The sequence below is a fragment of the Tachypleus tridentatus genome, chromosome 12 (genome assembly GCF_004210375.1).
Source record: "Tachypleus tridentatus isolate NWPU-2018 chromosome 12, ASM421037v1, whole genome shotgun sequence".
Lineage (NCBI taxonomy): Eukaryota > Metazoa > Arthropoda > Merostomata > Xiphosura > Limulidae > Tachypleus > Tachypleus tridentatus.
Window position 1 is genome coordinate 6,816,180 of NC_134836.1, and position 15,716 is coordinate 6,831,895.

At 37.2% G+C, this 15,716-nt stretch overlaps 1 protein-coding gene across 1 annotated transcript in view; it reads right to left on the bottom strand.

Moving 5' to 3' along the window:
* Positions 1-6,806: 6,806 nt before the first annotated feature.
* The window catches only part of Mtpalpha (monolysocardiolipin acyltransferase Mtpalpha), a 69,106-nt gene continuing 60,196 nt past the window's right edge, over positions 6,807-15,716 (bottom strand). Inside the window, exon 18 of the mRNA XM_076469694.1 lies at positions 6,807-7,522. Within this exon, the coding sequence (XP_076325809.1) occupies positions 7,313-7,522 (210 nt within the window). The 3' untranslated portion in view covers positions 6,807-7,312. The remainder of the gene's footprint in view (positions 7,523-15,716) is intronic.

The window sequence follows — 15,716 nt, forward strand, 5'->3', positions numbered from 1 at the left end:
TGGTCCACTTTCGATCAAATGAAAGCACGATATATCTTTAGCATAAAACATTGATTTGCTCCCCAAGAGATGGAAGAAAACACAAAGAATGTTCAGTGCTCTTGTACACTTGACTCATAGTTGCTTGATTTGTAGTATAAAGCCAGCTTATGGTCAAAGATAAGCCCAAGAACTTCGCCTCAGGGACCACAGGAAGCACATCTTCACCAACACAGAGTTCAAGATCAGGGTGAATACCCCGTTGACAGCAGAAGTACAAGCAAACGGTTTTAAAAAGAGAAAAGTTAAAAATCGTTTACTGTGGTACACTTCAAATAATGATTTAGGGCCCGCTAAATAGTGGTGTAGTTCGAAAGTTTGGGATATCTAAAAAACGTACCCCAGGCCCATTTTAGAGCCTTGTGTGCCATGTAGCAGACATGATTCCATCATAGATGAGGATACTGTGGGAAACATGTCAAGGTTTTAGGAATACAATGAGCAACTGCCTGGATAATACAGTCAGTCACTGCTGCCATGCAATCGTCTATTGATGGCTTACAGACGACGGCAGGATCAAATTCTGTGAGAGCAGTGAAAGAGGGCTATTGGTTTGGTCCAATTTCCACCAGGGCGCATGGGTCGGGTGGCACTGACCACAGCCAGTATATCTTAAAATGATAGGGAAATGATCACTGACCCGTGAGTTACTGCCAAATCCCCATGAAAAGTGGGAGAATAGTGAAAGGGGAAAATTGAAAGACCAATAGCAGTAAAAGACTGTCTAGGTGCATGAAAATAAGTGTAAGAACCAGTACTAAAGAGAGAAAAGTTATCTAAGAGCATATGCTCTATGGAGCAACCCCTTTCTTCAATATCAGCACTCCCCAGAGGATATTATGTCCATTAAAGTCCCAGAGGATTAAAAAAGGAGACAGCAACTGTTCAATGAGAGCATCAAGATCTGATTGATTATCGGTCTCTCCAGGAGACAGGTAGAGAGAACATATACCAATGATACAACCCAAGGAAACATGGATAGCTACAGCCTCCAAGGGTTTGTCTAATGGCAAAAACATGGTGGGCACATGATGATCGACAGCAGTGCCACCACTCCAAACACTCATCTATCACATAACCTGTCATTTCTGTACAAAGAAAACTGCTGAAAGGTGACTGTATCATCAGGTTTCAGAAATGTTTCCTGTAAGGAAAGACACACAGGATGGTAAGAATCAATCAGTTCTTTAATGTAATCCGATTTCAATGTAAACATAATTAGTTCCACTGCATCAAAGTGGCCATTTTTACTTATGTATAGGCGAAATGGATGGAGAGCCCTTCTGTTTACGACCACATCTTTTATTCTTTATTCCAAGTTATATCGACCTCCGTGGATCCTGCCATGGGTCGATTAGTCTGGTCTCTATTGTTGGAAGAAGGTTCCAGCAACTGAGGGTGTGAACAAATGACCATTCTGCATCTCAGGGCCAGAAAAGATGGACCCGAGGAAATGCCCAAACCCAAAGGAAGTGGATCTGCTGGAAGGAATGTTTGGGACAGAGATGGGTGTGATGTTGATTTATCAACTTTCTTAATTATGGAGGGCAAAATACTTATCACATGGCTTAAAAAAGATGCTCTCAAAAGCACAGAGATCCATCTGCATCCCCACTGTAGCAGTGGAACGAAGTACAGCAGCATACAATCGAGATGGAGTGGCAGACAGTAACTTTCGAGCCTAGGGGTAGAAAATGTGAATTGTTTTCAAATGCTGTACCTCTTTTTTTCCACTCACCTAGGGCATGAATGAAAATATGATGGGTAAGAGTCACTACAATTAACAAATAAGGGTCTATTTCACACTCATAAGCATTGTGGTCCTTGCTACTGCAATAAACACACGTTAAGGAACCATGACATGATTTCTGTGAGTGACTGGACTACTGACATTGGAAACATCTGAGGATATGGAATATATGGCCATACTTTGCAATTTAGATAGCCTGCCGTGATGGTTGCAGGTGGACATGGTGATGTAAATATCAAAATTAAGACATTGGTCAGCATCACAATTCCATATTTGTGAGCAGAGATACGCTTCACTGCAGAAACACCTTAGGTGGAAAAACCAGCAAAAATATCCGACTCAGGGGTGTTCTTCAAATCCCTCTCAATAATAGCTCCTCATGATGAATTTAAAGTAGCATGGGGAGTAGCCTCAATGGGTATATCCCCAATAGCCTTTGAATGCAAGAGGAGTTCACTGTGGTTAGGAGTGGATGTTTCCACTAATATGTCACCAGAACGAAGCTTTTTAACTGACTTACGAGAGCCAGCAAGCCCCTCTAGTCCATTCTGAATAAAAAAGGGAGGCATTTGCCTTAAAGATTTCTCAGAAAGAGAATGTAGTATCAGAAAATGAGGTACAGGTGTTATACAGATGTTGAAGATTGCTGCTCAGAATCTTCAAGAAGTAGTTGTTTACCTATGGTCTGTTTTCACTATTTTATTTTTATTTCTGGGATTCATAACAAAGAAAGAATAATTCAGTGCTCACTAATTCCACCCACCATGGAGCCCTACAATGCCAAAGGACATTGTAGCAATGCCAGAGTTTCATGAGCACTATACCCAAACACCAGCATCAAACACAATGTCTACAACACCCGTTGAAAACGTCCAACACTGGTACTTGGTTGACCCTTGGGGACCACCCGTCTACAGGAATTCAAGGCTATAATGGTGTGTAAGGGTTGGGCCTCTCAACCACCAGGATTCTCTCCTCTCCTTCATGGGTTGCTACACACAGCAAATACCTGAGTGGATGTTTAGATCCCAGAGGTGGTAAACTGAAAAAACAGAACATTCTATGGGAGGTACTCTCACCACGTACAGAAATCCACACCAAAGGGAGATTGAATAGGAGTCTGATCAGAAGCTGCTGAGTCAGAGAACAAGGATGCTATCTTGAGTCATCCCAACTTACTTGGTGAAGGAGAAAAAGCTGCAGAGACTTTTATGGTGGTTTTTAATCAACCAAATGAGGAATCACTAGAAATGGAAGCAACTATCAGTTCCAACTAGTGTGAGAAATGCTAGCGTTTCCTCCAATTCAGCATGGATAGGACTGATAACCAAAGCTAGGATGGCGAGGTAGTTAAAAGATTATTAACTGAAAGAGTGAAGTAATCCTTATTCTTCAAGCCATTATTTAGTTTTGGAAAGCACAATATTGGCACTGCATTGTGAAGTTACCGCTCAATTATCAAACCTAATACAGACATTAAGTTGTGAAAGTAATAACTGAAAGGATGTGCATTTTTGAGCCATTGGGCAGTGATGGCTGGCAAAATGTATGCACTACATTTTGCTACTGCTAATTAATTATTGACAGCTGCTAATTTGACAAATCATAAACTGAAAGAAATTGGTATTCCTTACTTTGGTTTGTTTTACATTTCGTGCAAAGCTACACGAGGGCTATATGCGCTAGCCGTCCCTAATTTAGCAGTGTAAGACTAGAGGGTAGGCAGCTAGTCATCACCTCCCACTACCAACTCTTGGGCTACTTTTTTTACCAAAAAATAGTGGAATTGACCATCACATATAATGCCCTCACAGCTGAAAGGGCGAGTATGTTTGGTGTGATAGGGACTCGAACCCGCAATCAATGGATTACAAGTCGAGTGCCTTTACCACCTGGTCAGCTTTCCAAGCTATTGAGTGGCATTGAGATAAAATATATATTGCAGAATTAACACTCACCTATTAAATGTTTAAACGATTACGTGATTAAAAATTCATTAATTAACAGGTCTTTCTGACCCTTTAATTCCTGAGATACTTAAAGAATTTTCTTATGTGTAACGTCTTCCAATGACTAAATTATTATGATAGTCTATTTAAATTGAAGCATTTAAGGGATTTCATAATAATTTGTATTTCATGTGGTACGCATACACGTTAAGTAAAGAAAAGACGTAAACAGTAGTGAAAATACAATGAAGGTTTCATAGAGATGATTGTTCAAATGAAGAAATAGAAACATTACGGTATATACAGTGATGTATTCCAAATTACAATATATAAAAGTAAAGTCTAGCTATTTTTTTACCTTCATAAAAATGGACATAATTGTAGCATTATTGATATTAAATAAAGGAAATGAGCCATATAAAAGGAATGACTGACTGAACTTTAATTGGAAAGATGTGGAAGAATAGACAACAACAGGTTGATGTTTAATTAAAGTTTTTGATCACAACCAATTATCATTTAGCTTGGTTTGATAAACCATTAAAATTAAAAATATTATATAAAGGACCCACTTACAAAGCAAGCATGTAGTGCTAACTGAATCATCATATGAACACATAAGATTGTGAAAAAAAAAAGTCATGATTTTGGTATCGAATTGGCCAGAGGTCTTTTCTCTTCTTGAGTTTGGTTGTACTGCACTTTATCGAAAACATTCATTGCAAAAACTCTCTTTTAAGTAACTATTGCTACCCTCACTATTCAAACAGTGTAATTAATAAATGATGTATTATGTATGTGAATAATAATAATTTGTTAAAAGAGAAGTTACTGATAGATTTAGATTCATTGAAGAAGTAATAGCTTTTCTGAGATATCTCAAAAACTTTTGATCAGATTTTATAAACTATATCAGAAGGTACATCATGCAATACCTTAATTTTTTATTTGTTTGAAATTAAAAACAAAGCCTTACAATTGGTTATCTGTGCACTTCTCACAATGGGTATCTAAACCTCATTTCCAGCATTGCAAGTCTTTAGACATACCACTGTGCTACTATGGGGATGTAATACTTTAATTGACAATTTATTTGCTGTAGTGTCACATTTAATGAGTATTATTGAAGATTTAATCAACAAACAGTTGCTAACTCAGAACGAAGAATTCAATGCTTTTAAAGTAGTTTTCCAAGATAGTTTTGGTATTGGAGATTTCAGTGAGTATTGGAATATCTTGAATTAAATTTTTGGAGCTTATTTTGTACCTCAGTCTCCAAATTTATTTTCTATTCTAACTGTAAACTTTCTAGAGTTGGTAGCTTTTGTATTTCACTCTCCACTGCATAACCCACATTTAAATACAATCATTTGAAATTGGTATTAAAGTCAAATCTCAAACGATTAGCTGACAGACTTCCTGTTACAGAGTAGTAAGAACTTTGCATAGAATACCACCTAGTACTTCCCAGATGTTTTGTAGATTTTCGTGGGAATAAAGCCAAATCTACAATGAATGAAATAATCCAGGATTTGAGTGTAGAATGGAGCACAAAAGTAACATCACAAAAAGTAATCTTAGTAAATATACTTATTATTTAAAAAAGTCTTAATTTCTTTAAATTTTTACAGTGATTATATATTTGGTAAAATTTGAACAAGTTACGTTTGATGGCTCTGGACAACATTGCCATTGTTTCCAAGTGACTCCAACATTACCAATGTGGTTGATGTGGATTCAAGCTGTATAAGCTAATATAACGGTTGATGAAGCATGATTGCAGTGCACGCACGCATGCACATGCACACACACGGTAATGTGTGTATGTAAATAAATATCTGTGTGGACCACAAACTGAAAAACATTAGTTAATATCATACGAGTGATATTAAGACATTAACATGCATAATCAATTATACAAAGTATTGTAATAAATAATAAGGTTAGAAAACAAATAAGACTTACTCTGAAGTGAGGAAACCAATAAAGCTACTGTAGCTGAAATATCCAGGCTTAGCCTTACTTAAACAGTATACAAGCTAATGGATGAAGAATGTGTTGTTTGCCAATGTATCTGAGGATGGAAAGCTTACAGCATCTATGACTGGACTATCCTTGCAGTTTCCAGAGGTTTTATTACCACCTTCAATAACAGAGGACTCAATCAGCCACTTCTGTTCCTTCTAAAGGAGAAGTAGCAACTTGAGAAATTATGAAAATAATGATTTATCACATTGGAAATTGTACCACCAAAGGTGGTGTGAGATGTGCTTAAACCCTCAATGAGACCACTATATTTCACAGCCAAGTCTCTTGTTGGGGCAGTAGTAATTTTATTGACTTACAAGGAAAAAATCTGAACTTTGATTCCCACAATGGGTACAGCAGATAACCTAATGTTGCTTTGTTATAAAACTAAACCAAAAATTTCATCATCATAGGTTCATTATAGAAATAAACAAATCTGAAGAAGAAATAAGTGGGGAAGGCTCCAGGACAACTGCAGATCATGATGACATCTATTCAAATGAGCTATTTAACTCATGGACAAGTTTACCTCAGTGGTTAGGTTACTCAACTCACAACATGAGGGTCACAGGTTCAAATCCCTGTCCTTTCAGCCATAGGGAGATTATAATTAGCTTAACTGTTTCTTAAATACAGTTTATTTTACTATATTTGAAGTCAGTCTTACATTCTGTAATAGTCTAACCACAAGTTGAAACAATTTAATCTTATTTGAATTTCAACAACTTTTATCATCTTTTAAGTTTCACATGTAACAAACTGCTACACTTATTCTTCAGCATAATAGATATACAAATCTTTTCTTTTGAGCAAATCCTTATCTTTGAATTACCACAGATTATCTCTATAAAACTAATTTTTGTGTTTTTAAATCAGAATCAAGTTAATGCAGCAATGGTAAATGATTTGTGTTTTCAGTTCAGTCATTTCTCTTTATAAGTAAATTCACAAGCTTCTTTACACAAATAATCAATCTACAGGGAAGTTGTTGCTTACCCTTAATAACAAAACAACTAATTTAAAAATTAGAAGTTCACTCATTCTATTGAAATGAATTTTTATTTTTACTTTTAGCTCAAATAAAACAAATTAAAAATACACATTCTACAACTGGTATTTTAGTACTGATAACTGAAAATATGTCATTTATAAAATATTCCATTTCACACAAACATATGGTCAAAAGCTGTATTTTGATTTCATTATGTAATTTTTCAATGTTAGAACTTTTATAAAATTACTTTTAGTTTGTAAACATAATTTTAAATTAGCTATACAGTTAAGCTGCTTTAATGCTTGATATTTCTTAAGACACATAACCATTTTTCACATCATAAAAACATTTCAAGGCTTGAATTTCTCCAAGTTTTTTTCCATAACATGGAATGTTACCACCATAATCTGTAAATCTTAATTGTAATTTATCTCCCTCATTCCCCTGAGTGACAATACAAATTACTAATAATTAGCTGGGATCAAGCTATTCTGTAGTGTAAACCTGGCATTCGCAGTTGCATTGTTAAGGCCCATCCAACAGTAGGACATATCAGTTTTTCCTTATGTGAAACTTCTTGGTTTGGTCTCGAGCATGATCTACCAAAAGCTCACATGGTTTAAATTGGGGTCCATATAGCTCTGTAAACTTCTCCATCCATCCTACAAATTTGTCAGCCCCATATGAATCTATGTAACGGAATGGTCCTCCTAGAAATGGTGGGAAGCCTAGCCCAAATACAGCTCCAATGTCTCCTTCAAGCTAAAAGGATATATATCAAAACCTAACTTAATCAAACAACATTTACCATCTTTCAGTAAATACATCTTAACTACATTTACCTTCAACTGAGTCATAAATGAAATCTAAATAATCTGTAGAAGACAACAGGTTTTATCTCATGGAATGAAATAAAATTAGCTTAAAAATTTCCCATTTAAAAACCACTAAAAAAATTGAATAGACTTTCAGCAAATATGACACAAAACACTTGGATCAGCTATGTATATCCAGTTGATGTGCCATAAATGAGTTTTTCTACAAGTTTAAATATTTTAAATAATAATGAAGATAACCTACTTGATAAATATATTCTTCTATCCTATATTTTTAAACTAAATTTTATGAACAATTGTGCTGAAATAAATATATCCATTTCCAAGGCTGAGTGATGAAAAATAGGGAAAAACATTCCCTCATAAAATTCTTCCAGTTTTATGTATAACATTACAATAAGTACCATGTTTCTACACAGAAAATTTAAAATTATCATTTCAGAACTTTGATTTTCAACATCACTGATTATATCACAGAACACAAAAATCTTTAAACAAGATTTCTCTTTCTTTCAAATTGAAAGGCAAACTAATCTATAAAAACGTAATTCATTCTAATATTATATGTACATAATGCAAATAATTTGTCTTTTCTGTTCATTGAAAATTTTGATACTTTAAATCAGGTGGATGTTTTCTTTACATTAGTTTCCATCAGATTTAATTCACATCCACTATAAAAACTTTTCACAGCATACACTGCAATAATGTTTAGTAAAAAATCTACCCATGTGGTTCTTAACTTTTACTGATAAAAGGAATTACTAAACTCCAAGTTCAATAACAACTTATTACCATAAGCCAAAACATAATATAAGGCCTTTTGCCTTACCTTCATTAGAAATGACTCATTTCAATGTGTATCTCATGCAAATTATCAAATAACTCCTCACAAATAAGAGTACCATACACTCCCACTATGCCTGTGACTCCCCTTTATTCAATTCTGCCAGATTTTAACTTTGTATTTTGGCAGAAAATGGAAGCACTAGCTTTAAGTGGAAAGGAAGGTTGGGGAAGGCAAGTACCTATTGAAAATACATTTTCAGTACTGGAAAATTATAAGTTCTAAAATGGTATATTACCTATTGTCACATAAAAAGCTAGAACTCCATTATGAACAGGTGGAGGAACCAGGGTGAGTGAAGAAAAGAAGCATTAAAAGAAGACACCCCAACACAAAAGATTCTGATTTGAAGATCTAATGAGGAAGACTGCACCACATATGAACTAGGTATACTCTTCACCCATTGGAGAAAGGTGTGGTGTATATGGACAGCAAAATAGAGGAGCACATTAAAAAACAGTGGAAATGCATTCAGGTGTAGAGTGGCTACAGCATGATGGGTCACACTCTGCAAGTTAACCACATCCAAAACCTATGCCACTAGAAACTGCTATCCACATAGGGGTAGAATGAGAATCATACCATCTTCACTTCAAGCTCTTCCACTATGACACAGACAGAGTACAAGTGAGTGAAGAAGACAGACATCCATAATAAATGTTAATTGGTTGAGCTCTAAATCAAAAAACCTGATCACTTGGAAATGATGTCCATGTGGAGGAAGAGGAATTCCAATGTAAGGGGTGAACTTCAATTGGACATCTCCATCCATTGGATTTTGTATGCTTTATAGTGGAAGATATCACATCATCTACATCAGTAGAACATCACCATTGCATTCTGCACTGAATGGTATTTCTGTATTGATTTCTTATTTCATTAACCATCAGGTGAATGCTTCCATAATCTACCACCCCAGCAGCTTCAAACAGAAAAGTGGTAAGCACACCCAAACTTCACTAGAAAGAAAAAGAGATGAAATACAGTGTAGTGTCTTTAGGAATGTTAACATTTGAGACAGTGCTATGGGTGACCATGAAATCCAATTTTTAAAAGCAGACCACACTGATTTATTCAATACAAAGAATAACAGGAATGAACAGCTGTTCCCTTCCACTCTACCCATGTAGTTCATGGGTGGTACTGTCTGGGACAGGCATACTTACAAGGTAATTATATAGCAACCAGTCCCAGATAAAAGAAAACAACGAGTTTTAAACTGAGACCAATGTAAAGCCTAGCTAGGACAACTTTTTTAGTTCCAATCCTTATGGAAGCAAGACAGTCAAAGAGCAATAGATGGTTTGATCTGAGAAAACTTACTGTTGAATTGCTCATTCCAAGTCAACTGTCAACTATACAGAGCCAAGCCTTGAATACAAGACTGTAGTCCATGTAAGGGACAGGTACAACAGTGATGGCACCAGATCAAACTGATTTAGCTGTGGTGTCAGTAAGCTCATTTCTATGAATAGTGATATGGCATGGTATCCAGTAGAACTGGAGAAAAATGGGTCAGTTGGTTTTGAATGTCAACTAGAACAGGTTGAGAACTAACGTGAAGCAATTCCAGGGCCAGTACATAACTAAGTAAGTTGATATAAATAGTACAACTGGTGTACTATATCGCTTCTACATGATCTAGGGCAAGAGAAATGTTGTACAATTTGGCAAAGAAAATTCTGTGTGCAACACTGAACCACAACACACCATGGCAGAGCCCACAAAGTAACCCGATTTCAAACCATCCATGTAAATTGGAGTGGAAGGATGGTTCTAAATATGTTCAGCAAATAAAAGATGGGACTTCCAATTGGATGTATTTGCCTTCCTCAGACTTAAAAAAATGTCACACTTGGGGATGGTAATAAGCCATGTTGGGATGAGCTGGATAGTGAAAATGGCAACATCACACAAGGATAGAGCAAACACAGCCAGCTGTGCCTGGATATGAAGGCCAAAAGGAACAATAATGACAGACCATCCATTCTGAAAAAGCATGCCCCACACTGAAAAGAAGTCAAAACCCCAGGTGGGATGCTATGATAAGGACAAAGTTTCAAAGTATAAAGAAAAGAAAGTAGCAAATAGTGAAGGTGTAGAAGAGGTTCTCAGATGAAACTCAATATATAAACTCTGAACTATAGAATTGCAGAAAGCACATGTGCAAAACCAAAGTTGAAGACAGTGAATGAGATCCAACATCTTCAAACCTGAGTTCCTGACAGAACCATAGATCAGAGAATGTTTGTTCAGTTTTGATGGAATGAGGGCATGACCAATATTTAGCATAGAACATTGATCCACTTCCCAAAAGGTGGAAGAGGGGACAACAGAGGTTAATCAGTGTTCTTGTACACTTTACACATAGCTGCTTGATGTGTAGAATAAAGATCAGCTTACAGTCAAATATAAACCCCAAGAACTTTGCTTCAGAGACTACATGAAACACAACTTGCACCAAGATGGAGTTCTGGATTTGGATGAATACTGACATGGAAGCAAAAGTGCATGAAAATGGTTTCATAGAGAGAAAAAAACATTTGCTGTGGTTTACTTCAGTAAACAATTGAGGGCAGTCTGTAGCAGCCGCTCAATAAACCTCATGCTTGACAACATGAGATATTGACGTGGTCGCTTTGCATAGAGTATGTTTACAACTGTTGGAGGGAGTTGTCCACCAATGGCATTAACCTTTATAATGAAAAGTGTGACACTCAAGACATTGCCCTGAGGGATTCCAAGTTCCTGTGGAAAGGAACATGAAAGTGTGGAATCCACATGAACTTGGAATCACTAGTCCATTAAAATAAATTGATAAATTAGTCAAATGGCCACACAGCCTACTTGAGTGGAGTATCACAAGACTTCTCAAGGAAAGCAAATACAGAAACATGATGTTACTTGAGAAAGGCTTCCCTGATTGATGTTTCAAGTCGAATCAGGTGGTCCACGATTGACCACTTTCATTGGAACCCACACTAGGTGAACAAGAGATTTTTTGATTCAAGGAATCAAACAAGACGAGCATTAACCATCCTTTGTATTATCTTATAGAGACAGCTCATCAAAGCAATTGGATAGTAGTTTGAAGGAATCTTGGGATTCTTCCCAGGCTTAGAAAAAAAATGAGAGCAATAGTTCAGCACCAAACATCAAGAAAAGCATTCTCCTGCCAGATATGGTTAAAAACAACCAGATGAATAGAAACAGAGGCAGGAAAGAGATGGCACAGCATCTCACAGTAAATATCATCAGGTCTGACCAATACACTGCCAGACCAATGAAGAGCAAGCTCGAGTTCCATGATTGTAAAAGGGTGATTACAGTCATAGAGACAATCAGGCCCCCCAAAAAAGAGGCAATTGATCTACCCGAGTTTTAGTGGCCAAGAAGGTGGGGGATGAAACAGAAGTGCTAGCTGCCTGACAAAAGCTTTGGCTGAGAATATTTGCAATGCTTTGGGCATCAGCAACTTCTGCTATTGGAAACCAAGATCAAAAGGGTAACAGAAGTATACTGCCAACTGACCTTCTGAATCTTGTCCCACATGACTTTGGAACTGGTGGTAGAAGAGATGCTGGTTGTGAACTTAATTCAAGATTACTTATGGCTTTGATGCCTTACCTGCTGAGCATGTGGTTTAAAAGTGTGGGATACCTATGAAACATATTCACAGACATTTTTAGCCTTCCGAGTCATGTGGCAGGCAAGATTCCATCATGGATGAGGATACAGTGTAAAATGTGTTGAGATTTTAGGAATACTTTGAGCAGCTCTGGACAATAAAGTCTGTCAGTGCTGCCACACAGTTGTCTATAGATAATTTATAAATGATGGCAGGGTAAATTTCCAAGGGAGCAGTGAATGAGGACCAGTTGGCCTGATCCAGCTTCCACCAAGACAGATGGGCCAGGTGGCATCGACCATGACCAGTCTCTCTCGTAATGATAATAAAGATCACTGTTAACTCCCAAAGAAAAGTAAAGGGGATCAGACAGAGAAATAAATAGCAGTAAAAGACTGATTAGGTGCATTAAAATAGGTATAAGAATCAGTACTGAAAAGAGAAAGGTTGTGATCTAAGAACATATGCTCTATGGAACAACCACTCCCATCAATATCAGCATCAGCCTAGAGGAGATTATGTCCATTAAAATACCCCAGGATTAAAAAGGGAGGCAGCAACTGTTCAACGAGAGCATCAAGGTCTGATTGATCATAGATAGAGAGAAGGGTGTATTAAGTGGCAGAGACAGGATGGATGCATGCATGTCGTCCAACAGCACCACTCTGCATTCATCCATCATACAACCCGTCTCTTCTGTACAAAGAAGACTGCCAAAAGGTGATTGCATCAGTTTCAGTAGTATTTCCTGTAAGAAGAGACACACAGAATAAAAAGAATCAATCAAATCCTAAATGCCATCTATATTTGAGTGGAAAACGTGATAGTTCCACTCTATCAATGTGGCCAGTTTTATTTAGGTGAAGAGTATTTTAGTTTATGACCATCTCATTTCTCTTCATTATAAGGAGGTCTTTTGTCCTCCATGGATTGAGTCAGCAGGTCTCTGTCAGTGTATGTAAAGTCTAGAAATCAGAGTTGAGAACATATAATTGTTCGACATTTCAGAGCAGAAGATGCCAGAAGCCAGGGCAAAGAAGGTGGATCCAAGCAGTTACTAGAAGGATTGGTGAGAACAGAGATTGGAGTATGTGTTTACTCGTCTACTCTCTTAACCATGGAGGCATGGAAATATCTGTCTGCACTCCCACTGTACCAGTGGAATAGAAGTACAAGGAGTGTAAACCACTAAAGATAACACTGTGTGGCATCAGTGTGCACTTGTAGGTATTGTGGTCTTTGTCATTACAAAGGGTGCACATTAAAGATATACGACAAATCTTTAAATGTCCAAACTGCTGGTAATAGATCAGAGAGGATTGGGAATATATGGCCATACTTTATAATTTAATTATCCTGCTTTTATGTAGCAGGTGGACATGGCAAGGTAAATGTTAAAATAAGTATATTTGTTGGTAGCATTATTCCATCCTTTGGAGTGGAGATACAGTGCACCACAAAAATGCCTTAATTGAAGAAACCAGCAAGAATCTCTGATTCAGGAATTGAGAGTAGCATAAGAAGTAGCTTCAATGGGTATATCCTCCATGACCTTCAATTTCAAGGAGTTTGGTGTGTTGTGGTGAAAATGTTTCCACCAAAATATCTTCAGAGTGCAGCTTCCTTACTTACTTAGGTAAGTTAACAAGTCCCTCTAATCCCTTTTGAATGAAAAAAAGGGACATCTGCCATAAACATTTCTCAGACAACAAATGCAGAATGATAAATCAAGGTGTTGAGTCTGACTTTAATGGTGACTATATAACAGAGTTGGCCATACATAGCTGTTTTCCAATTGTCTGTTTTTCAGGTGTTTTTTATCTCATGGATTGGGGTATTCATAATAAATAATATAAATAAAATAAATTTCAGTGCTCACTGTCCCCACCCACCATGGAGACCTACAAGGAGATGCACTGCAATGCCAGGGTTTTGTAAGCACTATACCCAAACACCAGCATCAGACACAATGTTCACAACACCTGTTGACAACATCCAACACTGGCACTCAGTTGACTGACCCTGGGGGAAGGGGGTTACCCCAAAGCTGCCTGTCTACATAAATTCAAGGCCAAAGTGGTATGTTAGGGTTAGACTTTTCAATCACCAGGATTCCCTCCTCCCCTTCACAACTTACCACACATGCCAAACATGTAGATGGATATTCAGATCCAAGAGAAGGTAAATTGAAAGTACAGAATTTTCTCTGGGAGGTCCCTTCATCATGTATAGGTATCCACCTTGAGGTGCACCCAGAAAAAAAGCATGAGAGGAAGACAAGAGCTAGAGAGAGGAATAAGCCAAAACCCAATTGTTAAGGGTGGAAGAAGAAAAATAATGAACAGAGGATGGTTGTCAGTGAATAAAGAGAAGGTAACAAGCACCATGGAAGGAATATATGCAGGCAATATAACGTTAAAGAGTATCTACAGAACACAGAAGTCTATCTGGATCAGACCAAGGATAAAGGTGGAAATTGAAAGGAAAGGAATGTAATGAAAAGGAGGAATTATCATCCCTAGTTTTTGAGGTTTTGGGAAGGAAGGAATTATCCAGATAAAAGAGCAAATACACAGGTTTATAAAGAGTGTGTAAATATCAATGGCAAATAAGTTAAACCACCAACATCCACAGACAAATAGGAAAAGGAAATAAGCCTTAAAGGAAAGGTGTAATCAGGAATACATGGAAAGTGATTTGAACAGATGCAAAGTATGGCAGTGGAGGACCACATTAACATACCAGTCCAGAAGGGCAGCCCGCCATGGAAGATAACAAATCTAGATAGGCTGTGCCAACAGGGAGAGTGCAGATAAGAGAAATATACTATATCTGGAAAAATTAAAGGTGCAGGATAAAGCTGCCTGATAACTGGAAATCCAGGAGACAGAAGATCCCTGATCAAAACATCCAAGAAAGACTTCCAGCAATATGGGAAATAGTGGAATCATAGGCTGAAAACCTCTGGCCCAAAGACCAACAGTGAAATAAAGTTCTATTTACCCTAATAAACATCCATAAAAAGTAGATGGAATGGGCCAGAAATGAAGCTACCTGTTAGGACAATCATGATTTCATCACTAAGGAATGAATAAAAACCAAGTGTGAAAACAGAGGATAGTAAGAGCAGGATGAAGCACTGATGACTAAATCTGTGGAATCAGGGAGGGAAGACAGAAGAAGAGGTACTGGAGGGGTAAGCTGTAGCTAAATAAGTTCAAGAAACCATGGTTGAGTAGGCCAATAAAGAGCAATCAGAAGGACTTGGCATGGAGACTTATGGATAATCAAAATCCTCCAATGAAGAAGGTAAATGAAAGCATAAATGTAAGTATTTGTTTGTCTAATCCTGACTGAAAGCATCAATATCCAAAGTAGGAGAACGAAGGCCCAAAGTTGAAAACAGAGGTAGTGTGTGGTTGAGGGATGTGGCAAAGGCATAGACATGAGGAACACTTCATTGCAAGCAAAAACGCTAGAAAACAATAGGATCAAGAGACTATTCCATCAGATAAATTTTGTCTGAATTGAAAAGATGATCCACAACAAGATTGAAAGCACACAGAACATGACATACAATGATATGGATGTCTTTTATGTGAGCCTAGAATAGAAGATCCAATGTATGAAAACAAAGGGATTAAT